General features: G+C 45.6%; 1 protein-coding gene across 2 annotated transcripts in view; it reads left to right on the plus strand.

The window, feature by feature from the left end:
• The first annotated feature begins 3,552 nt into the window (after positions 1 to 3,552).
• The window catches only part of ilf2 (interleukin enhancer binding factor 2), a 33,521-nt gene continuing 12,714 nt past the window's right edge, over positions 3,553 to 24,359 (plus strand). For both annotated transcript variants that reach the window (XM_087985166.1, XM_087985165.1), the window contains exons 1-12: positions 3,553 to 3,633; positions 9,367 to 9,423; positions 9,518 to 9,560; positions 10,195 to 10,299; positions 12,744 to 12,821; positions 14,038 to 14,140; positions 15,841 to 15,906; positions 17,693 to 17,809; positions 19,318 to 19,396; positions 20,930 to 21,017; positions 22,570 to 22,631; positions 22,931 to 23,045. In XM_087985166.1, the coding sequence (XP_087841292.1) occupies positions 3,629 to 3,633; positions 9,367 to 9,423; positions 9,518 to 9,560; positions 10,195 to 10,299; positions 12,744 to 12,821; positions 14,038 to 14,140; positions 15,841 to 15,906; positions 17,693 to 17,809; positions 19,318 to 19,396; positions 20,930 to 21,017; positions 22,570 to 22,631; positions 22,931 to 23,045 (918 nt within the window). In that variant the 5' untranslated portion in view covers positions 3,553 to 3,628. The remainder of the gene's footprint in view (positions 3,634 to 9,366; positions 9,424 to 9,517; positions 9,561 to 10,194; positions 10,300 to 12,743; positions 12,822 to 14,037; positions 14,141 to 15,840; positions 15,907 to 17,692; positions 17,810 to 19,317; positions 19,397 to 20,929; positions 21,018 to 22,569; positions 22,632 to 22,930; positions 23,046 to 24,359) is intronic.

A 24,359-nucleotide genomic window follows, 5' to 3' on the forward strand; every position in this document is an offset into this window, starting at 1 on the left:
AGAGTCAATGTTTCAGGCGAAGGCCCTTCTTCAGGCAACTCCAGCTGGGCTGGCATATAATGCCCATTTGAAGAGCCTGGGCGGCACGGTGGCACAGTGGTTAGCACTGCTGCCTCACAGCGCCTGAGACCCGGGTTCAATTCCCGACTCAGGCGACTGACTGTGTGGAGTTTGCACGTTCTCCCCGTGTCTGCGTGGGTTTCCTCCGGGTGCTCCGGTTTCCTCCCACAGTCCAAAGATGTGCAGCCCAGGTGAATTGGCCATGCTAAATTGCCCGTAGTGTTAGGTAAGGGGTAAATGTAGGGGTATGGGTGGGTTTCGCTTCGGCGGGTCGGTGTGGACTTGTTGGGCCGAAGGGCCTGTTTCCACACTGTAATCTAATCTAATCTAATCTAATCTAATCTAATCTTAATTGCGCAGAGGGTAGTTAAGAGTCAGCCACTTTGCTGTGGGTCTGGAGTCACACGATGCACAATTTCCTTCCCTAAAAGACGTCAGTGAACCTACATGTTTGTTTTCCCTTTCTTTTTTTTAACAAATTGACAGTAGATGCACGGCCGTCATTAGACTTTGATTGCAATTTCAAATAAATCGAAATCAAATTCCACAATCTGCCGCGGAGGGATTCAAACCCGTGTCTGCAGAATATTCCCTGCGTCTCTGGAAAAACAGTCCAGCAAGGGCTTTTGCCCGAAACATCAGTTTTACTGCTCCTCGGATGCTGCCTGGACTGCTGTGCTCTTCCAGCACCACTAATCCAGAATCTGGTTTCCAGCATCGGGCAGTCATTGATTCCTGAAGAAGGGCTTATGCCCGAAACGTCGATTCTCCTGTTCCCTGAATGCTGCCTGACCTGCTGCGCTTCTCCAGCAACACATTTTCAGCTCAGTCATTGTTTTTACCTAGTCCAGCAATAAGACATTGGTCAATTAAATTAGTATTCTATTTTATAAAAACCTGGAATTATGAAATTAATGGTGGCCATAAGACCATTGTTGGTCGTTGGAAAATTCAACCTGGATCCTTTAGAGAAGGAATCTGTCACCCTGAACTGGTCTAGCTTTTCTGTCCAGTCCCACAGTGATGGCATTAACTCGTAACTGCCCTCTGGGCAATTAGAGACAGGTAATAAATGTTGGTTCAGCTGAAACTCCCAAATCGCATGAGCAAATAAATAGACATTCTCTCAACCGTATGAAATGAGAAAGACTCTGGCCATGAATAGCCATCATTGTGTGAGCTGCAACTCAGCTGATTGCTCATTGTCTTTGCCTTTGGTTCACCAGGTGGTTCACCATATGGATAGGGAAGGTTGTTAAGGGTGTTGGAGAGCAATTCAGATCAGGTTTCTGATTTGCAGCTTCTGCAGTTCTTTCAGTTTCACTAAGTTGCCCCACAGTGTCCATGGAAGTGCAGGCTCAGTGGGTTTGCCTAAGGGAGTGCAGGGTTACGGAGATAGATAGAAGGGGTTGGGGTTGGGTCTGGGTCTGGGTGGGATGGTCTTTGAAGGGGTCGGTGTGGACTCAATGGGTCGAATGGCCTGCTTCCATACTGTAAGGATCCTATGAAAGGAGATGGGAAACAGAGAGAAGAGAATCCAAGGGGGGAACATAAATAGTGCTCTGTCCTTTTCAAAGTTGGACCAGGGTGGACAAAGTTAAAAATCATACAACACCGGGTTATAGTCCAACAGGTTTATTTGGAAATATGAGCTTTCAGAGTGTGCTGTTATTTCCTTAGGTAACTAGTGGGATAGGATCATAGGACACAGAATTTATAGTAAAAGATCAGTGTTATACAACTGATGCGAGGTATTGAACAAACCTAGATTGCTGTTAAGTCTTTAATCACTTAGAATGGGGATGCAGGTTTCAATTGATTAATGTAAACCCCAGAACTTCTTTCAAGTCACAGCCCCGCGATAACTTAGGTTTTGTTAGTATATTAAAAAAAGGTTGTGATATGGAGGTGCCGGTGTTGGACTGGGGTGGATAAAGTTAAAAATTACACAACACCAAGTTATAGTTCAACAGGTTTGATTAGATTAATTACTTACAGTGTGGAAACAGGCCCTTCGGCCCAACAAGTCCACACCAACCCTCTGAAGAGCAACCCACCCAGACCCATTCCCCTACATTTACACATTTCACCTAACACTACGGGCAATTTAGCATGGCCAATTCGTCCCCTGGCTAGGCGACATCATCAGTGCTTGGGAGCCTCCTGTGAAGCGCTCCTTTGATGTTTCCTCCGGTGTTTATAATAAACGTTTGCAACAAAAAACTTCCAGCTCGGCGAACAGAACCACAACAACGAGCACCCGAGCTACAAATCTTCGCACAAACCTTGAATGGCCAATTAACCTGACCTGCACACTTTTGGACTGTGGGAGAACGTGCAAACTCCACACAGACGGTTGCCCGAGGCGGGAATTGAGCCTGGGTCCCTGGCGCTGAGAGGCAGCAGTGCTAACCACTGTGCCACCCGTGTTTATTTTAGAGCTACAGGCTTTCGGAGTGCCGCTCCTTTGTCGGGTGGCCAGTGGGACGGGGGGGGTAAATATTTCCTGATGAAGGGCTTTTGCCCGAAACGTCGATTTCGCTGCTCCTCGGATGCTGCCTGAACTGCTGTGCTCTTCTAGCACCACTAATCCAGAATAGTGGGACAGGAGACATAGCACGCAGAACTTATAAATAAAAGGTCAAAGCGTTGTACAACCCGATGCAATGTATTGAGCCAAGCCGGACCGCTGTTAAGCCTTTAATCACTTAAAATGGGGCTGCACTGCAGGTTAGGTGCAATAGTGGGGGGTGAATGTAGAGCACAGTGATAGGGTAGGGCAATGGGTCTTGGAGGGTTAGTATAGACTTGTTGGGCCAAATGGCCTGTTTCCACACTGTGGGGCTTCTGTGTTGCAGGTTTTAATTGGATAATATGTAAATCCCAGGACATTTTACAAGTCACAGCCCTGAGATAACAAAGGAGTTATCAGTGACAGCTGGGGTCAGGGGTCAGGGGTCAGCGACTCCCATTCATAAAATTGGAGGGGGAGGGGCCTTGACGTCCCACCCCCCCCCCCTCCTCCAGCGCCGGTGAATGAGTGAGGCGGGCTGTGATTGGCCGGGTCTGAGTAAGACGGGCTGTGATTGGCCGGGTCTGAGTAATTGGCCGGGTCTGAGTAAGACGGGCTGTGATTGGCCGGGTCTGAGTAAGACGGGCTGTGATTGGCCGGGTCTGATTAATTGGCCGGGTCTGAGTAAGACGGGCTGTGATTGGCCGGGTCTGATTAATTGGCCGGGTCTGAGTAAGACGGGCTGTGATTGGCCGGATCTGAGTAAAGGTCGGACTGTGATTGGCCGGGTCTGAGTAAGACGGGCGGTGATTGGCCGGGTCTGAGTAAAGGTCGGACTGTGATTGGCCGGGTCTGAGTAAGACGGGCTGTGATTGGCCTGATCTAAGTAAAGGCCGGACTGTGATTGGCCGGGCCTGAGTAAGACGGGCGGTGATTGGCAGGGGCGGGTGCGGCCAATGGGGACGGTGTTTTGGGAGGGGGTGGGGCTGCGTGGAGACGGCGGTTGGAGCCCGGGCCTTTTGTTCTGGAAGTTTCGGAGCTGCCGGAGGAGACAATATGAGGTAAAAGAGAAACCGGGCGGAGCCGGTACAAACCGGAGTGTGTTTACCTCAGGAACCCGGGAGGGGGGGACCCGGGAGGGGGGCCCGGGCCGGGGTTCGCGGCTCGCGGCTCCGCGCGTTTATTTATTTAAACCCCCTCACGGGGCTGCCCTCATGGCGCCCACATTCTCCCCCCCCCCCCCCCCAACACTCTCCTCATTGTCATTTTACTGCGTTTAATCTAAAACAAAGGTCCTTCACCCCGCCCCCTCACTCGCTGCATTAGTTTATCCACCAACACCCTCAGGGATTCTGTAATACACCCCCGTTCTCCCCCTCTCCCCCCCCCCCGTTCTCCCCCTCTCCCCCCCCCCCGTTCTCCCCCTCTCCCCCCCCCCCGTTCTCCCCCTCTCCCCCCCCCCCGTTCTCCCCCTCCCCCCCCCCCCGTTCTCCCCCTCCCCCGTTCTCCCCCTCCCCCTCCCCGTTCTTCCCCTCCCCCCGTCCTCCCCCTCCCCCCGTCCTCCCCCTCCCCCCGTCCTCCCCCTCCCCCGTCCTCCCCTCCCCCCGTCCTCCCCCTCCCCCCGTTCTCCCCCTCCCCCCGTTCTCCCCCTCCCCGTTCTCCCCCTTCCCCGTTCTCCCCCTCCCCCCTCCCCCGTTCTCCCCCTCCCCCTCCCCCGTTCTCCCCCTCCCCCTCCCCCCCCGTTCTCCCCCTCCCCTCCTCCCCCCCCGTTCTCCCCCCCCCGTTCTCCCCCCCCCCCCCCCCCGTTCTCCCCCAATTCTCCTAATCTGCACATTTTGGACTGTGGGAGGAAATCAGAGCACCTGGAGGACCATTTGCTCAGTTTCCCCAGCATTCTCAGTTGGTTTCAGATTCACAGCATTTTGCTTTTCTAGAACTGACAAAGGCCTCAATTTCCTTCATCTCTAAAATGAATTAAAGCCCTCTGTTCGCCCTTTTTGTTTTGTCTTTTTCTCCTCTGAGAACCATGATGGGGTTGTGACCATGTGATAAATATGGGGACCACAGGGTTAATGCACTTCCACTGCCCCAATTGCGTCTCCTCTGGATTTCAAAATCCTTTGTATGTGGACCATCTGTTTTGGAGTTGGAGGACCCTGTCAAAACTCCAACTAAGCAGTAGTTATTGCTGAATATGTTTGTGCAATTGAGTGCTGTCGTGTTTTGTGCACCATCGTTAGTGGCTGTGTTTCAGCTGCTTTGCCCCAAGCCCTGGAATTCCCTCCCTTAAACTTCTCGTGTCTTCTCCCATTAAAGACTAGGCTTAAGACCTATCTTTGACTTTGTGTCAGCTGTCCCAATACTTCCTTGTAAGCCTTGGCTTCTGGTTTTCTCACTGAAATGCCATGGACCTTGCAGAAAATTTAAGGTGTTATATCAAGTGTTGCTGTTGCTGTAACAGTGTCGTGTTAGGTGATCCTGTTCAAAATCAGTCATCATTTCAGTACTGGATTGCCAGAAACGTTTAACACCATCAGCGGCAAATGAAGTTACTTGACACACATGTGAAAGTCAAAAGACTGTAACATTAACTTCCATGGTTGGGGAAATTTTATAGGAGATCTGTGAATTGTACGCTTAAGCATCTGGACTGTTGAGTCTGTGCTGTCCTGTGAATGAAGATCTGATTCTCGAGTTAAGTACAACTCCAAGTGGCAAACCGTTTGACTTCTGTTTTCAAGTGACCCCTTGGAATAAGTTGACTTGGCTTTTATGGTTAATTTTGTCTTGCTTCAGGTTTAGTGCGTGTCTTTAGCCTTTTCTAAGTTTTTGAATTCATGAGCATTATGGCAAAAACAGCATAAGTCTACATTATCCAGTAATAACTGATGTTGACACTCAGATCAATGCTGGTATAGAGAAGATGTAGATTAATGATGCCCACAACAGACTCCGTAAATACAACTGGGAAATTTTGCACCAAAATCTTTACTCATTCATGCAACAGACCATGAATGGACAGAAACACAGTACAACAAGCCATAGATATTAGACAGCGACAAACACAGAAAATAAAAAAACTAGACCTACAGAAAAATACTAGGCAAACTTACACAAAATAACAACACTGACAACACAGAAGGATAAAAAACTTATCTGACCAACCCTTAACAGACACTGAAAAAGCTGTCTCAGTAAGAGGATTAAATTACAACTTCCAGGATGCAGACAAGGAAGATTTCTTCGCAGCATTAGAAACAACACTGAAAGGCAACCAACTCACAGAAGAAACCCAGCAAGCCATCAGGCAGGTAGTCGCACCGACATTAAGCACGAAAAAGGAAGGAAACATACTCGATGCACAAGAAAGGAAAGCCCTAGAAATAACTAAAAAAAAATTGTTATCCTACCTGCAGACAAAGAATGCTTGACAGTCATCTTAAATTAAAGAGACCACATTGAGAAAGTAAACACACTACTTACAGATGCCAACACTTACCAACAAATGGCGATAGACCCAACCCCACAACTAGAGAACTGAAACACAGTCCTACTCAGAAAAACTTCAGAAATCTTGAGAAATAAATAAGACCGACTTCCAAAAAATGTAACCAGACGGATCCAACATAATGCTCCTCTACGGATTACCCAAAATTCACAAACCAGGATCCATCCTCAGACCTGTAGTCTCACTACCTGGAACACCAACTCGCAGAATGGCCAAGGAGCTACAGCAAAGACTAAAACACTTAGGAGGAGACTCACCACTCCACTCAAGAATTCCTGAAGATCATCAAAGACACCGAGATAGAAGAGGATGAAATAATGGTCTGCTTTGATGTAACAACCCTGTTCACATGCATCAACATTAACTTGGCCAAGGAAACACTGACTACACTATTAGAAGACCCAAAGACACATACACCACACGCCACTTACTTCAACAGCAAGGAAGTCAAGCTAGTGGACGTATACCTTACTACCCACTTCACCTTCAACAACAAAACCTACAAAGCATAGCATTCCAACCAGAACTCTATCAATAAACACATTGACTTGGATCCCATTTACCATCCTTGAGAAAAAGAACAGGAAATGACATCAACATGAAAAGTGGTGTCACCAGAGGAAATGATATCGCCAACCCAAGTAAACCTAAACAAAAAAGTAGAAAGCAGGAAACACCAGCATTGCTTCGTCCAGAGAATCATTGAAGATGTTACCTAGTAAGATGGCGAAATGTCTGAGAATGATCCTTCCAGCTCAGTGAGCAAACCTACATCCAATACCTCAACCTGAGCTACAAATCTTCTCAAAGTTCGCTAATGTGCAAAATTATTGGTGGTCAGGGTACTCACCAGGATGCATCTAGGTGCTCCATATTGGCGCTGAGGGATGGATGCTTTTGGTATAAGCACCAGTAATTAAATTCTGTATCTTTGGCGCATTAGTAAATTTTACAGCAGATTTAATTGAATTAATAGAGACCAAGTCTGCCCAATAGCAATGGATAACTATGGAACATAAGTTGGAAGATTTAAGTCTGGATAAAGATGAAAGAAATGTCAGTATGTCGAGGGTTAATTAGGTGTTGAATGCCCTACTCAAAATATTGATGTAGGCAGTTTTTAGTGGAGTAGTGATGTTATAATTCAGATGGGCATGAGCTGGCATAGGCAGATGGGCTAAATGTCATGTCTGTGCTGTAAAACTGAGATTCCCAAAGCAGGGTGATGTTGCAAAAGATTTGTCACAGGAATGAACAAGATTCCACATTAGCACAGGCAATTAATAGTGCTCACCATTAATTTCAGTAAGGACAGTGTGTAATCCACAAGATATATGTCATACCCACAGCCTGCCACAAGGTGAGAGGTTTTCACTGTGTCAGGAGCAAGAATAAAAACCTGGAACATGCACGCACGTTGAATCCTTGGAACGTGACCAGTTCTGAGGACTGCTTTCTCTTTCCTTGGATTTTTGCTTTAGCTTTTTCCATTGTGTTAACTGCAGCGAAGTGAGCAGACCTGTTGCCTTGAAGTCAGTTCCACTTTTTATAAGTCTCTGTGCACTGCTGAGGGGGTGCTACACTGTGGATAAGACAAGGGCCTAGCAACCCTCACATTGACATTGAAGATTCTCTGGCATTACTTTGAAGAGGAGCAGGGAAATTATTCCTGGTGTCTAGGCTGACATTTAACCTTCGGTCAACCTCAGACGAGCAGCTTATCTGCTCATTACGATATTGCTAATTGCTGGAGCTTGTTTGACATAAGTTGACAGCCCCATTTAAATAATGCACTGCACTTCAAAAGTACTTTGGAATGTTGGTGTTCTGTGATTGAGCCCTACCTGACCCCTGTAAGGCCACACTGCTCCAATACCAACATAGAGTTTCCAGGATGATGCCCTGCATTTCTTCCAACATAAAGTGACCACAGGCTGGACACACAACAGCACAGGTGCACACCTACAGGCTGGACCCATGATAGACCAGTCACCGAATTCTACACTGAACAAAACTGCACAAATGCAGTTACAGACTGAACACTGCACAGCAGCATGGAGCAGATCCACCTGGGCAAGAAATATCCAAATAGTATGTCCAGACAACACTTCATATTCAAAAAGGCTGATTTTGTGAATTTCACAAGCTAAGCTCACCTATTGAACATAGAAATATCAGGGCAATGCAAAGACCTAAGGGGCAACTTTATCACACAGAGGGTAGTGCATATATGGAACAAGCTGCCAGAGGAGGTGGTGGGGGCTGCTACAATTACATTTAAAAGGCATTTGCATGGGTACATGAATAGGAAGGGTTTAGACAGATATGGGCCAAATGCTGCCATTTCTCTAGGGGGCAGGATTTCAGGGCTTGGGGAGCATATCTTTAAGGTGAGATGAGAAACATTTTAAAAAATACACGAGGGTCAATTTTTTTAACATAGTGGTTCTTCTGTGGAATGAGTGAATGCGGGTACAGTTACAACATTTAGAAGATGCCTGGATAAGTACATGAATAGGAAAGGTTTGGAGGGAGATGGGTCAAGCGCAGGCAGGTGGGACTAGTTTAGTTTGAGATTACATTTGGTACAGACTGGTTTGACTGAAGGGTCTGTTGCTGTGCTGTATGACTCTAACTGAGCGACTCTAACTGGGCAACTCCCAACCAGAAGTTTCCAAGTAAAATTCCTGCCTCTCCGTGATATCCAGGATCAATTGGAGCCCTGTTTAGGGAGGCTGGTTTGGAGGGGATGGGCAGTGATTGGCACTCATCGTCTGTAGAACAATGAAAATATATTTGCAAAGGGTAGGTAGATGTATTCAATATTCTAAGGGACATTGAATGTAAACTGATATTATACAGCAATAAAACTACATAATAGTTCACAGGAATTCATCTAATGACTTCAGTGGTGTATGTAAGCCAGATGGTTGGTGAGCTTAGGCTGGATGTTTTTCCCAACATTTGATTCCTTTCGTTTCTCCATGTTGGGGACATGAGAGTCTGTCCCTATGATTACTGCCTTCTAGATTGTGATGCCAGTGTCGTTTTTGATTTGTGTTGTGATGTGTTTTGTTTTCTACTTACTTGTGTCTGATTTGTAAAAGTTGCTTTTGAATCCAGGACCTGGCTTGTTTAGGTATTTTGGGCCACGTCCAGGATTCAGGAACTTGGACGCACTACGCCACAGACGGCCTTAATGCTGTCACCTTGGGGTTGAATGTTTTCCTCGCTTACGGGAGCTTGTACCTTTTTTAATTACACATTCGTATGCTTTCTATTACAGAGGCGACAGAGGACGTGGCCGTGGACGTTTTGGTGCACGGGGTGGTCCAGTTGGGGGGTACGTGTCACCAGAGAGTCGTTTGCTAAAGATTTTTCCTGTTACAATCCAGATTTTATTAATTTGAAGCTTTTTATTTCCCTGATGTAAACAGGTTCAGACCATTCGTCCCTCACATCCCGTTCGACTTTTATGTGGTAAGTCACTGTACCTTTTCTCAGCACTTTGCAGCCAGTGAACCGATATTGACACGCAGTAACCAATTGTTAGCCAATTGGTACACAGTAAGGTCCCACTAACGGCTGTATGATAATGACTAGATCATCCATTATTTAGTGAGTTGTTGGGCTGAATATTGATCTAGATGTGTGGGCCTTTCTTTGAGTGGTTACCATGGGCTCCTTTACCTCTGCCTGAGAGTGGAGGTGGGGTGGGAAAATTGTAGTCCAGTTGGTTTATTTGAAATCACAATTTTTTTGGAGCACTACTGCTTTGTCAGGTTAAGTGGAGGGAAGTGCACAGCACTGAATTTATTTGCAGAGAGCTAATGGCAAGATAATTTCAGGTAATTGAGAGTGGTCATCCCTTCCCTTGCTTTTCAGCAGTTGACACTTTTGATCGCCTGCTATTCAGCCTGTCGACATGTGTTCACACTATTGTGCTTACCTTTCAACACACTTAGTTTAACCACGTTGGTTGCTTTTGGATATTGCACATTGTGTTATATTCGTGCTTTGTCCATGTCAGTTGAGAACAAACTGGTTGTTTGACTTCATTTGCCTGCCAAGTTTTGCTTTTCCAAATGGATAAGTTGGTGTTATCCCCTCACAGTGTGAAATGGCCTTTCCCCGAGTGAAGCCTGCCCCTGATGAAACTACTTTGAGTGAAGCCTTACTGAAGCGGAACCAGGATCTGTCCCCCACTCCATCGGAGCAGGTAAGAATATCGAAGAGTAGGGGCAGATTAATGGCCACCTCTTAACAGCACATGCTCAAACTAACTTATCAAAGAGCAGTAACCACCAGAAATGGCGCATACAGTTCTTTGGGGCTGTGGTTTACTCAACAGACATGAGCGGGTATGTCAGTGCAGATCCGATGAGTTTCCATGTGGGAGATTGCTGCTGCACTAGAGGGAGATAATGGCCTAGCGATATAATCACTAGACTGTTAATCCAGAGATCCATGTATGTGGAGCACTGCAGAATTGCTAATGTTGTCCCCTTGTTTAAGAAGGGTAGCAGGGATACACCAGGTAATTACAGACTGGTGAGCCTGACTTCAGCAGTAGGGAAGCTGCTGGAGAAGATACTGAGGGATAGGATCTATTCCCATTTGGAAAGAAAATGGGCTTATCAGTTATAGGCAGCATGGTTTTGTGTGGGCAAGGTCATGTCTTACCAACCTAATAGAATTCTTTGAGGAGGTAACAAAGTTGGTTGGGGTGGGGGGGGCTGTAGATGTCATTTACATGAACTTTACTAAGGCATTTGATCAGGTTTCCCCATGGTAGGCTGATGGCGAAGGTGAAGTCACATGGGGTCCAGGGTGTACTAACCAGATGGATAGAGAACTGGCTGGGCAACAGGAGACAAAGAGTAGTAGTGGAAGGGAGTTGCTCAAAATGGAGACTTGTGACCAGTGATGTTCCACAGGGATCCGTGCTGGGACCATTGTTAGTTATGATATATATAAATGATCTGGAGGAAGGTATTCGTTGCCTGATTAGCAAGTTTGCAGATGACCCTAAGATTGGTGGAGTAACAGATAGTGAAGGGGACTGTCCAAGAACACAGCAGAATATAGATAGATTGGAGAGTTAGACAGAGAAATGGCAGATGGAGTTCAATTCAGGCAAATGCGAGGAGATGTATTTTGGAAGATCCGATTCAAGAGCAAGCTATACAGTAAATGGAAAAGTCCTGGGGAAAATTGATGGACAGAGAGATCTGGGTGTTCAGGTCCATTGTTTCCTGAAGGTGGCAACGCAGGTCAGTGAAGTGGTCAAGGTGGTACATGGCATGCTTTCCTTCATTGGGCGGGGTATTGAGTACAAGAGTTGGCAGATCATGTTACAGTTGTATAAGACTTTGGTTCGGAATACTGCGTACAGATCTGGTCGCCACATTACCAAATGGATGTGGATGCTTTGGAGAGGGTGCAGAGGAGGTTTACCAGGATGTTGCCTGGTATGGAGGGTGCTAGCTATGAAGAGAGGTTGAGTACATTAGGGTTATTTTCATTAGAAAAACAGAGGTTGAGGGAAGGGGAAGGGGGGGACCTGATTGAGGTCTACAAAGAAGTTCCCCCCCCCCCCCGAAGCGAGGGACTCAGTTACTAGGGGTCACAAGTTCAAAGTGAGAGGGGAAAGGTTGAAAGGAGATATGTGGGGAAAGTCCTTTACGTAGAGGGTGGTGGGGGCCTGAAATGCGTTGCTAGCAGAGCCGGTAGGGGCGGGAACGATAGCATCATTTAAGATGTATCTAGACCATTGCATGAATGTTCAGGAAGCAGAGGGATACGGATCTTTGGAAAATGGGTGACAGGTTTAGATAGAGGATCAGGATCGGTGCAGGCTTGGAGGGTCAAAGGGCCTGTTCCTGTGCTGTAATGTTCTTTGTTCTTTGTTATTCATGATATGGAGGCTGGGATTTTAATCGTGCCAGGCAGATGCTGGACTTTGAATTTAATAAAATTCTAGAATTAGCAGTCCAATGATGACCATAAATCCATTGTCGATTGTTGGAAAAACCCATCTGGTTCATGAATGTCCTTCAGGGAAGGAACTCTGCCATCCCTACCTGGTCTGGCCTACATGTGACTTCAGATCCACTACAATGCGGTTAACTCTTAACTGCCCTCTGGGCAATTAGGGACGGGGTAATAATACTGGTCTAACCAGCGACTCCCTCATCCCATGAATGAATGAATAAAACAGGTGCCTCTCCCTGTCACTCCCATCGGCAATACCTGACGACTCCCAGTGAGTAAAGGAGCACCTTCTGCCACTAGCATGTGCTGGATCCCCAATCTACTGGAGTCCCAAAGCTGCTGCTGTTCAGGTTAACCTCTCCCACTTGCTTATGAAATGTGGAGCTAGAGAGTCAGCCTGGCTGACTGCATACTTCCAAGACTTTGGTAGATTGCTAACAAATGACACCTTTGTTATTTCTCTTTGGAATGAGGTGACCGCAACCTAACTGCCCCAGGTTTTCTGTGCTGGTTTCTTCCACTACAGATACTGGAAAGGCCGAGAGCTTGAGAACTTCCTGCTGCCATTGATGTGGCCAGGAGGCAGAAAGTTCAGCACTTGTAGCCATCATGTTATGCAAGTGTTTGAAATCAATCTGTCACTGAGCAATAGCTATCACTGTTTCCTAGGCTTCCATACTGTCCTTAGTGACCAAGATTAACAATGTGATCGACAATCTGATTGTGGCTCCAGGCAACTTTGAAGTGGTAAGTTGCACAACGTCTCTCTCTCTCACAGGGCATGAGGGGTAAGTGGCAAAATGATATTGAGATAGAAAAGCATCTGGAATTGTATTGAATGATCCAGCATTCCTTTTGTATTCTTCATTTTATATTCAGTTCCTCTCCTTAAAAAGGACAGCACCCCATGAGCTGCCTGGAGATGTGCTGTACCTACACACTCATGCACCAGAGCAGTGAAATCTGCCTGCACGTTGGAATTCTGCAGTCAGTCTCTGTTTAAGTAATATTCTGCTTTCTTATTCTTCCTGCCAGCTTCAATCTTCCCAGTCGTGCACCACTCTGCCACCACTCTCATTATGTCCAAAAGCGTCTGCAATTTCCTGGTGTCTTTTTCAGAACATCCATCCTACTTATCTCAATGTCACCTGTAAATTTTGTTCCCTTTCTCTGTCTGAAGTAAGTTGTGAAAAGGTGAAGGCCCAATATGCACCCATGCAAGCCCCCATTCGTCATGTTTGACCAGTCAGACAAAGACCTGTTTATGTTCCCTGTTTACTGCCTGAGGGCTGACCTGCTATCCATTATAACGTGTTACTCCTCCACACCGTGAGCTTTTATTTCTTGCTTTGGTGTGATATCAAATGCCTTGTGGAAATCCAAGTCTGATTATGTCTATGAGTTCCCCTTTATCCAAAGTCTGTGCTACTTTTAAAGAATTCCAGCAAATTGATCAAGTGTGATCTTCCCTTTGACAAAGCCGGACTGACCTCCCAATTACTTTGTTTCTCAAAGTGTGCAGCTGTAATCTCTCATGATCAACTCTAGCACATTCCCCATGACAGGCCTTTAGAATAACTGGCGTAAAGTTACCTGTTCTCTTGAACTGAGAGGTTATATCTGCTACTTTCTGGTCTAATGGAACTTTTCTTGAATGTGGGGATTTTGGACCATCAGTACCAATGTGTCTGCTCCCTGGTTAGCAACCTATTTTAAGGCTGTAGGCTGAGGGCCCTCTGGACCCAGAGACATGTTAGCCTACAGTTCCAACAGTTTACTTTGTACCACTTCTCTTGTGATTGCAATTCCGCCTCCTGATTTACTGCAATGAATGGAATTTTTTTTGTAACTTGTATAGTGAAACCAGACGCTGTGTTGTGATGTTCCAGTGCTACTTTATGGCTATGCTTTGTTGTAATTAAATGTTGAATCGATTTTGTAACCCTGTCTTCTGTCTCTAAAGCAAATTGAGGAAGTGCGTCAAGTTGGCTCCTACAAGAAAGGAACAATGATGACCGGCCATAATGTTGCTGATCTTGTTGTCATCCTAAAGATCTTGCCAACTTGTGAGTACTGTCAACAGATCAAGAAAGTGCCTTCGTTACAGTCATTTCATAGTTGTATTGTTTTTAGGACTCTCTGTCAGGATTATGTTGTCAAAGTTCTGGGTCTAATTCTACCCTGATGCCGTTATTGTATCTCCTAACCCAGAAGGCTACTGAATTTCCATGCAATCCTGATGTGATTTGCTTCCTCATACGATTTTGTCACCCAGTCCTTGGGCTTGGTTCTAATAATGTGTTCCTTAAGGTCACAGTGTTTAACAGCAAATCCCTAACATACAGGGCTCTTACCTTAGCCAGTCAGGGTGGAGGGGTGATTGTTAGCTCATTTGTCTGTTACGTTAACTGCCTCTTGTTACAACACCTAATTATACTGAAAATAATCCCCATGGTTTAGTCACCATGAACCGGCCTTATTGAAAAAGTTAATTCCTCTGTCCACAAACTTCCACATATGGTCTGTAGGGTTTTTTGTTTTTTTGAACCAATCTGTTCAAACACGTTGTGATGCATCTCTGTGGCAGACAGGACTTGAACCCAGAAAGTTCACTTTCTCCTCTTAGAGTCTCAGAGATGTGCAGCACAAAATAGACTCTTCGGCCTAACTTGTCCATGCCGACCAGATACCCTAATTTAATCGAGTCTCATTTGTCAGCAGTTAGCCCATATCCCTCTAAGCTCTTCCTATTCATGTCCCCATCCAAATGCCTTTTAAATGTTGTAATTATACCAGCCTCCACCACTTCCTCTGGCAGCTCATTCCATACATACATTACCATCTGCATGAACATGTTGCCCCTTCGATCCCTTTTAAATCTTTCCCCTCTCACCTTAAATCTATACCCTGTAGTTTTGACTCCTCTACACTGGGGAAAAGACCTTGGCAATTCACCCTGTCCAACCCCCTCATGATTTTATAAACCTCTTTCAGGTTACTCCTCAGTCTCTGACGCTCCAGGGAAAATAGTCCCAGCCTATTCAGCCTCGCCCTATAGCTCAAACCCTTCACCTCTGGCAACATCCTTGAATCTTTTCTGAACCCTTTCGTGTTTCGCAACATCTTTCCTAAAGCAGATAGACCAGAATTGAATGCTTTATTCCCTGGTTCTATTCTTAATACATTGAAGTAATTGTACTTAGTATGTCAGTGTCTCACACGTCATTCCATGTACCTTGTAGTTTCTCAAAGCCTTTCCTCCTATATGGTAACCTGATGTGGAGGTGCTGGTGTTGGACTGGGGTGGACAAAGGCAGAAGTCACACGACACCAGGTTATAGTCCGACAGGTTTATTTGAAATCACAAGCTTTCGGAGCGCTGCTCCTTTGTCAGGTGACTGGATGAAAGAGCAGTGTTCTGAAAACTTATGATTTCAAATAAATCTGTTGGACTGTAACCCGGTGTCACGTGACTTCTGACTATTCTAATCCTACCAAGTGGCTCGCTCACTCACACTTGGTGCTCAGTCTCGGGCCATTCATTCTAGACACTCCAGGACTAGACACTCCAGGAACAAAATCCTGGAAATGCCCAGCAAGTTGTCCAGCACCTGAACAAAGGAACCATTGTTCTGAGGGAGGATCTGCGTTTCACTTTTCATATTTTGTCTGGACATGCCACTGTTCAGCGTGTAACCACCTGTCCAATAATTGCCTTCAGATAAAATGTAATTGTGTTTTTTGTTAATTTCCCCTTTGCCCTCAGTGGAAGCTGTTGCTGCCCTGGGTAACAAAGTGGCAGAAACCCTCCGGGCCCAGGAGCCCTCTGAGAGTAAGTGCTTGCTAATCTTGTCTCTTCAGTATTCACTTTACCGTTTGTAGCTTTTCGTTCTAGTCAATTTTCAGGTTGTGATTGAGGAAGCTGACTGGCTTTATCTGGTATGAAATGTTGTGACTAAACCACGATGAACGATAGGGACTCGTGGGTCACCTGCTGTTGTCCCCAGAAAGTCACGATGGAAAAATCCCAGTGTGCTGCTGGTGTCACTATTGGACCTACAGTTTCTGGAGCTTGTGACTAGTCCCATAATGGACTTGGCTGAGAGATCTAATACTTAACACTGTCATGTCCATTATTTGTGACATATTGCAGATAAATTTGATAAAATATCTTCACTGCGGTCCCGGCAACCAAACTCCTCCCATCGAGAGCAGGAGGCGAACTGACTGTTAAAAGTTCAGTGAGAAGCAGTCCTCTGAACTCAGATGTGCAAGAATCTTTATTGCCACCAGGAATGTGGTTTGACCTGTCACTAAGTTTCTAGATTAGAGTGGTGCTGGAAAAGCACAGCAGTTCAGGCAGCATCTGAGGAGCAGGAAAATCAACGTTTCAGGCAAAAGCCTTTCATCAGGCATACAGCTCTATTACTGGTGAAGGGCTTTTGCCTGAAACGTCGATTTTCCTGCTCCTCGGATGCTGCCTGAACTGCTGTGCTTTTCCAGCACCACTCTAATCTAGACTCTGGTTTCTAGCATCTGCAGTCATTGTTTTTACTTGTCACTTAGTTTGTAATGAGCACAGTCCTGACATCAAACTGGACTTGGTCTGGATGGGAGTGGGAGATGTGAAAGAGAGAATTAGCAAACTCGCTATGAGAGCACAGTTGCTGTGAGTAATGCTTTCTTGGTGTTAACTGATATAATGCATGGTTGCAATTATCTCTCCTTTATCTTGTGTCTGATCTCTTGTCACTCAGCATTTGAGAGGTCAGGGGCTCAGTGGGGAAGTGAATGATAGAAACCTTTGCTGTCACCTGGAGTAGGTATGCATGGTGACATTCTACCCCTGTGTAAAGGCACCACTAGATCTACAATGGGGGAGTCAGTGTGATGGTGAAACCATTGGAATTAAAGCCAGAGGCCCAGGTTCATGTCGACGGGTAATCCCATTGTGACAGCTGGCAAATTTTAAATTCAGTTATTAAATCTACAATAAAAAGATAATCTCAATGATCATGAAACTGTCATTAACTGTTATTTAAAAACTCATCCTGCTCAGTAATGTCCTTCAGAGAAGGAAAGCTGCAGCCTTATCTGGGCAGCCCAGTGTGTAACTCCAGGCCCTCAGCAATGTGTTGACTATTAACTGCCCACTCCAATCCAGAGCAATGTAGCCTCGACAATTAATGTTGGCCTTGGCAGTGATGTCCATATCCCATGAAAGAATACTTGCTGAAAAGGAAATCTCTGCTATCAGCTGGGAAGGAGACAACTCGACCAGGGCCCAACTCCTGATTGACGTTTAGTGACTTTTCCTCAAACAGGCTGGCATTGGGTCAATATCTCTGCGCTTGACCAGTGTTCCCCAGCACTTGGTACCTGAAAGGACAGGAGGCACCTCGGCCTCCATATCCCTGAGATGTATCCCTTTTCGGGATCCAAAGTAGGACATTGATGGGGCAGTGGTGTTGAATTGCTGCTTGGTTTTATTGGAGCTGTATTATTATAGTCAAGCTGAACAATTGCCTTCTCAGGGAAGCTGTGTATTTGTCAGTCAGTGTTAAAAACCATTTAGTGTATGACTGCATCAAACCTAACCGTTCTCTACTTGCTTTCAGTTCTCACTATGATCACCAATGAGACTGGTTTTGAGATCAGCTCTCCTGATGCCACTGTCAAAATTCTCATCACCACAGTCCCACCCAACCTACGTAAGCTTGACCCAGAGCTCCATTGTAAGTATTCTTACTGCATATAAACTTTCTGAAAACTTCAGCCTATCGTTTAACCTGTCCGATAACGCACATTTCCCAAAACGTACAGCAAACCCTGAAACAACGTAGCTGCTGACTGTGGTGAGCGTGCCCTAATAGTTCAGAGGGTATAAACCCAATCCTGCCGACCACGTGGAAGGCTGATCAGAGGGTATAAACCCAATCCTGCCATGTGGAAGGCTGACCAGAATCTTCTGCTCTGCTTTAAAATAACCAGGCCCACTGCCTTACTGAAGGCACAGACAGATCCTCAGTCTCATTGCAAGCCAGTACCTTCAACAATATGGCATTCCCTCAGGATATCACTGGGAATATTCATCCTGGACGTTTACACTCTGCCACTGACCTTGAACTCCAGACTAGATTCTGAGTATGGCACCAGTGCTACCCACTTGTAGTGCTCAGAACTTAAACTCTGGAGTGCAGTCCATCGAATGGCATTGACCCTTGGACTGCTCAGTCACGGTTTCTGCTGCTTTTCAGTTGTAAATAACTCCGCTTACAATCCATTAGGTTGGAAATCCATGCAGGTTCCACACCTGGAGCTTGGTGCAGTTTTCCTCTTCTCTACCAATTCTTGCCCACACTCCCTGAGTGCTTGGGTCATAACATCATTGAGAGTGAGTTGCGTATGTATTCATTATCCAAGATGATCAAGGCGTGGAAATTTCATGGTATGCGAGTTGCTATCCATGGATTTGGGGATAACTTTTTTTATCCAGTGAATGCAGTTAGTGACATAAAGCTGTGGGAGGAAGATTCTAATTCCGTTGTTCGCATGTACCCTCCAGCAGGGAGTCAGCAGATAACAAACAGCCACCACCGTCACCACTGCTGATTCTCACCTGAACTAGCCCAAGATTGTTGTATCACTGGTCCCAACAGAGTTCAGAACGAAACTTGGAACCCACTGATTTCTGTGCCCTGGTGCTGAAACACTGGGGAAGTTTCTTAAATTAAATGGTCACTTTTAAAGTCTGTCTCACTTTAATAGTGTCAGGCTCTTGGGCTAGGTTTTAATGAGTTAATGAAGTCTAATGAAGAACAGAATGGAATTGGTCGATTCATCAGGGCTGTTGGTGCAGGTTGTTCACCCTGGTACTTGCTGCATTAACCCCAATTTCCCTCCTGTCTTCAAATCCTGACAGGGTCCACTTTTCATTTGGTGCAAACATCATTAATGTTTGTCACTGTGTTTAATTCAGGCAGGATGTGATGTCACATCACAATCTGATTGTCCATCTTGACAACATACTGCAGACTGAAACACTGGAGATGTATTTCAAATTAAATATTCCTGTTTAAAACTTGTCTTCCACTCGTGAAATATGCGAGGTTTTTTTCTCTCTCTGTCTCGCGCTCTCTCTCTCTCTCTCATGCATGCTCTCTCTCTCTCTCTCTCTCTCGCTCGCTCTCACTCTCGCTCTCACTCTCTGTTGCTAATCTTGTAACATTGCTTTACTTTCTAGTGGACATCAAAGTCTTGCAGAGTGCTCTGGCAGCAATCCGACACGCCCGTTGGTTTGAAGAGAACTCCTCTCAGTCCACGTGAGTCAGCATCTTATTCCACTGCTAGTGAAAGCCTGTCCTTTGGAAGTTGTGTCAAATGAATTCATTATTCTACGCCCCGGGAGTTAAGCTGCACTGATGGTAATAATTGAGTTGGTCTAACCCATTGGAATCAAGAGCTCATGCTTGGCTTTGTTCAACCAATACATTAATTATGTTTCCTAGTTTTAAATGTTCTGGCCATTTGAGGAGAAAAATTCCAGGGTGTAGAATGCAGCCTATTCCATTTCATGCACCTAATATCTGTGTTAGGTGCATCCAAGAGAGGCCAACACTGGCTAAATTAAACTTAGCTACACTCTCCCAGTAAACTCCTCCAAATCATGGTAGGTATAGATTCCAAACCCTTTCATTACTCTGTGCCTAACCTGACATCAAGTAAAGATCTCTCTGCAATGTCCCCTCAAATACTCCTAGGACAGGGACAGAATAGGATTAGAAACTAAGTAAAGCTCTCTCCAAATTGTCCTTGTCCCATCAAACACTCCCAGGGACAGGGACAGCATGGGATTAGATACAGAGTAAAGCTCTCTCTACACTGTCCCCCATCCCAGGACAGGGACAACACAGGGTTAGGTACAGAGTAAAGCTCCCATTACTCTTTGAAACAGGAAGTCAATTGTAATTAAAGCTACCTGTACTTTTTTATATACCTTGTGAAAAAAATGCCTTCATTCTTTTAAACTGAAAACAAAAGCTCACTTGGCACTGTTACCATCAAATCCTCCTGGACAGGGACAGCACAGGGTTAGCTGCTGAGTAAAACATCCTATATTTTTTTAAACATAAAGCAAATGTCTCGCAATCCTTTCTGCATCAGCCACTCCCAAGACAGAGACCGTGTAGGATTCAAGTCCTCCTCTCAATTTGGTGCCTGAATACCCATTGCTGTTTTGCTTGCTTTTCTGTTTCCTCTCAGTTGTTAACTCCCCAGTTGTTGGTTTGCATCCAGATGAATAATACACAGCTCAGGACCAGAAGGGTGGTTGAGGATGTGCTTCAGTGCCTATGCTGTCATAGCTCTTACAGTAATGCAGGAAATGGAGGCTGAATGATCCATGTAGTGATGGTTCTCTTTTGCAAATCCTTGCTCAAAACTGTAACCATCAGCAGAGACCAGTTATCATGAAGATACAATTCCAATCCAGCTTTAGAAATGCACATTTTTAAAAAATGAAGCATGTTTGCGTTGAGTTACGAAGATTTTCTGCATTCGATTGTACGTGGAATAAAAAGTGAATATCCAAACCTTGGCCTGTCATCTATATCTGAGCTTGTCCAACATAGTCTATGCAGCTGAGCTCTTCTCATCTTGCTTATGTTTATTATTTCCATCCTGAACATTGGGATAGGCTTTTCTCAGCACTGGTTCATCATTGATTAATAAACTGGAGATTGGGATCCTTACTGGTAGAAGTGTATTAATGGGGTGGTTGACTTCAGGCGTTGGGATCTTGAGGGTCTGTGCTGTAAATAGTTCACAAAGATGAAAGTGCTTTCTTCTTTCCTCAGAGTAAAAGTGCTGATACGGCTGATGAAGGATTTGAGATGTCGGTTTCCTGGGTTTGAGCCTTTGACACCTTGGATCATTGACCTTCTGGTATGTCTATGGTTAGAGCAACCCTACTCTCACATTTGGCTGACAGGTTTGTGAGTTAATCCAGTGAGGCCCTGTAAACCCAGGTCTGTAATGTGCTGAGTTCACTGACTGCAGCTGGTTTCGGCTTACCATTGAACTTGACACCCGTTGGGTGAGGAAAGTTGGAAAGTAGAGAGCACTCCGCGTCCTGATTTCCTGTATGGCTGCCTGCTGGAGATGCTATGTGTGTACGAACTCAGGGTAAGGCCTGGCAGAACGCATTGCCTGTCAACACCTCACTGGACAGAATCGCCGATAAATAACAAAATAGGCAGTAACTCCATTGTTCCTCTGGAAGGGAGAGTGGGGTTAGAACAGTGGGTGAGAAAAAGACACATCTTTAAAATATGTACTGACAAAATAACGTGATTGAGCTTCTGTGAAATCTCTTGTTGTTCATCTAATCTATTGTATATGCCTCCCTTAGTGACACCCATTTAACTGCTGGCTGTCTGCTTATTATAAAAGAAAACCTGCCAGCGTAGAGGAAAAATAATGCCTTTTGTTTCCTTCACACGTTTCACAATTCTTCCTGGACACAAATGGTTTTGGTTGGGGCTTTTGTTATCCTGTGGACTGTAGGAGTGTAATTCTGTGGCATGGGGGGGGGAAGGGGTGAGGGGTGACCTCATTTCTGAATGGGAGGCGAAGCAGTTACAGAAGCACTCTGCTAGAGAAGTTCAGCAGGTCTGCCAGTTCCTGCAGAGGGATGATCCAAGTTCACAGTGACAGTCTAATGTGGCTGCAGAATTATCCCGATTTCTGGCGTGCGTCGTGTCTTAGGGAGCAGATTTCCGGACCGAGATGGCTTTACCCTTCCAATTCCCACGGGACGTGCTGCATTGAGTGAGCAGCATCACGTGGCCATCAGTTTCCAGGAACTTGCTCCAAATAAACTCTGCTTTTGCTCATTCTCAACACCAACCTCTGCATGCAGTCCAGCAGATTAATTTGGATGTTTCTCAGGAGCAGGAACTCTGGACAGTAAGTTCCCTCTCTGGCACTGGGTCTTTTGGGACATTAGTAAAATACAGAAAATGCAGCAAACTGCTCTTCCATTATTACCCAACTGGGCCTCCCTGCTTTAGTCTTTCCATTTGCAATCACCCTGTTCAAGTAGTTGTTCTGTTCCCGTGCAATTGATGATCTAGACTTTTGCTTTATTCACTTTACTTTCCCTGGGGGTTATATAACATTACTTTTTATTTGCCCTCAATTGTCCTGGTGATGTCACTTTCTGTAAAACCAGTTCACAGTTCCCAAAATGATGCAACATTCTGAGGGCATAAGGTAGTGCAAGAAGTGTAAGCCTTTTGCCTGATCTATCCAACCGTTGTTTGCTGAGTGCTTTCCTGTAGGAGAACAAGAGCCATGCTGTGACCTCCTTGGGCCGTGAGAGGCTGCCTGGCCTTGTGCTGAAGGGCGAGGCGACAAACAGCATGTTACCAGAAATGTATACACTGCCCAGAGAGTTATCACCTGGAGCTGACTCTTCCCTTGAATTACCCTGCAGGGCCACTCCGCTGTAATGAACAACCCATCCAGGCAGCCACTGGCACTCAATGTTGGCTTCAGGTATGTGCTGTTGAGTGTACGTCCATGGGTTGGGTGGTGCTGGAAAGAAATATGTGGAAAAGTGCAAGGTTGTGATGAGAGAAACTGAAGGAGTCAAGTTGTGTGTCTTGTGTGTTTGGAGTAGGGACGGGAGAGAGATGTGGTGGGATAATTTGGAGGTGGAATAAATACTCCAGAGCAGTCTGATCAATGGGTCATACTCTCATGGGTTTGTAAGACACATGGTCATCTGTGTTTTGGAGGGGTGCGGTTGGAATCAGACATTAAATATTTGATGCTTGAGGGTTGTTTTTGAACAGGCGCTGCCTCCAGCTCCTTGCAGCAGGATTGTTCCTGCCGGGATCAGTTGGAATTACAGACCCTTGTGAAAGTGGAAACTTCCGAGTGCATACAGTGATGACGCTGGAGCAGCAGGTAAGGATCTTCCTTTGATCTGAGGTTACTGACTTTGTGCTTTACCAAGGTTATGGGCCAGTTGAATTTCAAAGTGACTTGTAGCCTGAGAAATCAGCACTGGGCCTCTGTTTCTTGTAATTGGGGTGTTTGCTGACTTTCTAAGAAAATTAGTCCGTTCAGTGTGCATCATCTACAGTAGCACGTCCCAGCAAGGCTTTTGTGCCTTCTGAAGGGATGATAACCAGTGGGAGAGGTTTTATGGAGGGATCTGTCTCTTGCAATACGATACAAGGTCTTGCGTCCTTGTAAAAGAGCTCAAGTTATGAAGATCAGCAGCTACGTGCCTTCTTTTTCTGACTCTGCTGTGTGAGTGTGTGGAAAAAAATCTTCTCCCGCCCTGCTTAATTCTATAATAATAGGACAGAAGGAAGTCATTTGGCGCATCATGTTGATACAGACACAAAAACAGAAGGCGCTGGAAAAGCTCTGCAGCACTGGCAGCATCTGTGAAGAGAAATCAGGGTTAATGTTTTGGGTTTGATGATCCTTCCTTCTAATCCAAAGCGTTAACTCTGATTTCTCTTCACAGACACTGCCAGACCTGCTGAGCTTTTCCAGTACCTTCTGTTTTTGTTTCTGATTCACAGCATCCGCAGTCCTTTGAGTTTTATGTTGCGTAGAGCATATGCAAATCGCTACAAGTTCCTCGCCTTCCAACCCCTGTTCAGCTCCCTTGTATCTAAAATTATCTGTGGAATTCAGCCGCCTTCAGGTTGAACATCCCAGGTCCCAGACGTGAAAACTCTTCTCCTGACCTGCTCTTTAGATTCTTACCAACGATTTTAAACCTATGGTCTCTGGTTGTCAACTCAGTTGTGAGAACAGCTCTTTCACTCCTTCCATGGAGCGTACCAAAACCACTTATCAATTTCCAAAATCACTTCTGTTCTGAGAAGAGTAGACCTCTAACTTTTCCAGCCCCCCCTGGTCACATCCTGGTAAACCTTCTGTGTCCTGTCTCGAAGACTGTTACATCTTCCTCGAGACATGGTGCCCAAATTGTCCACCATACTCCTGCAGAGGTAGTTTATAAACCTTTTGGCCTGAGTTCCCTCCTCTGAACTGAGCTGGAACTGGTTCCAGCCTCACTGCAGGAGCTGGAGCACACGATGGAAGTTGACGTGTGAGAGCAGTGATGAGAGGAGAACACGCTGTGCCTGAGGTGCCACCTTTCAGATGAGACTTCAATCCAAAACCCCATCGGTTCAATTTATCCGTTTGCCACTTAGGGGATCTTGCTGTGTACAAACAAGGGTGACTAACTTTCAGGAA

The sequence above is a fragment of the Chiloscyllium plagiosum genome, unplaced genomic scaffold, assembly GCF_037043375.1.
Source record: "Chiloscyllium plagiosum isolate Xiang-an unplaced genomic scaffold, Cpla_swu_hap1 HiC_scaffold_50, whole genome shotgun sequence".
Lineage (NCBI taxonomy): Eukaryota > Metazoa > Chordata > Chondrichthyes > Orectolobiformes > Hemiscylliidae > Chiloscyllium > Chiloscyllium plagiosum.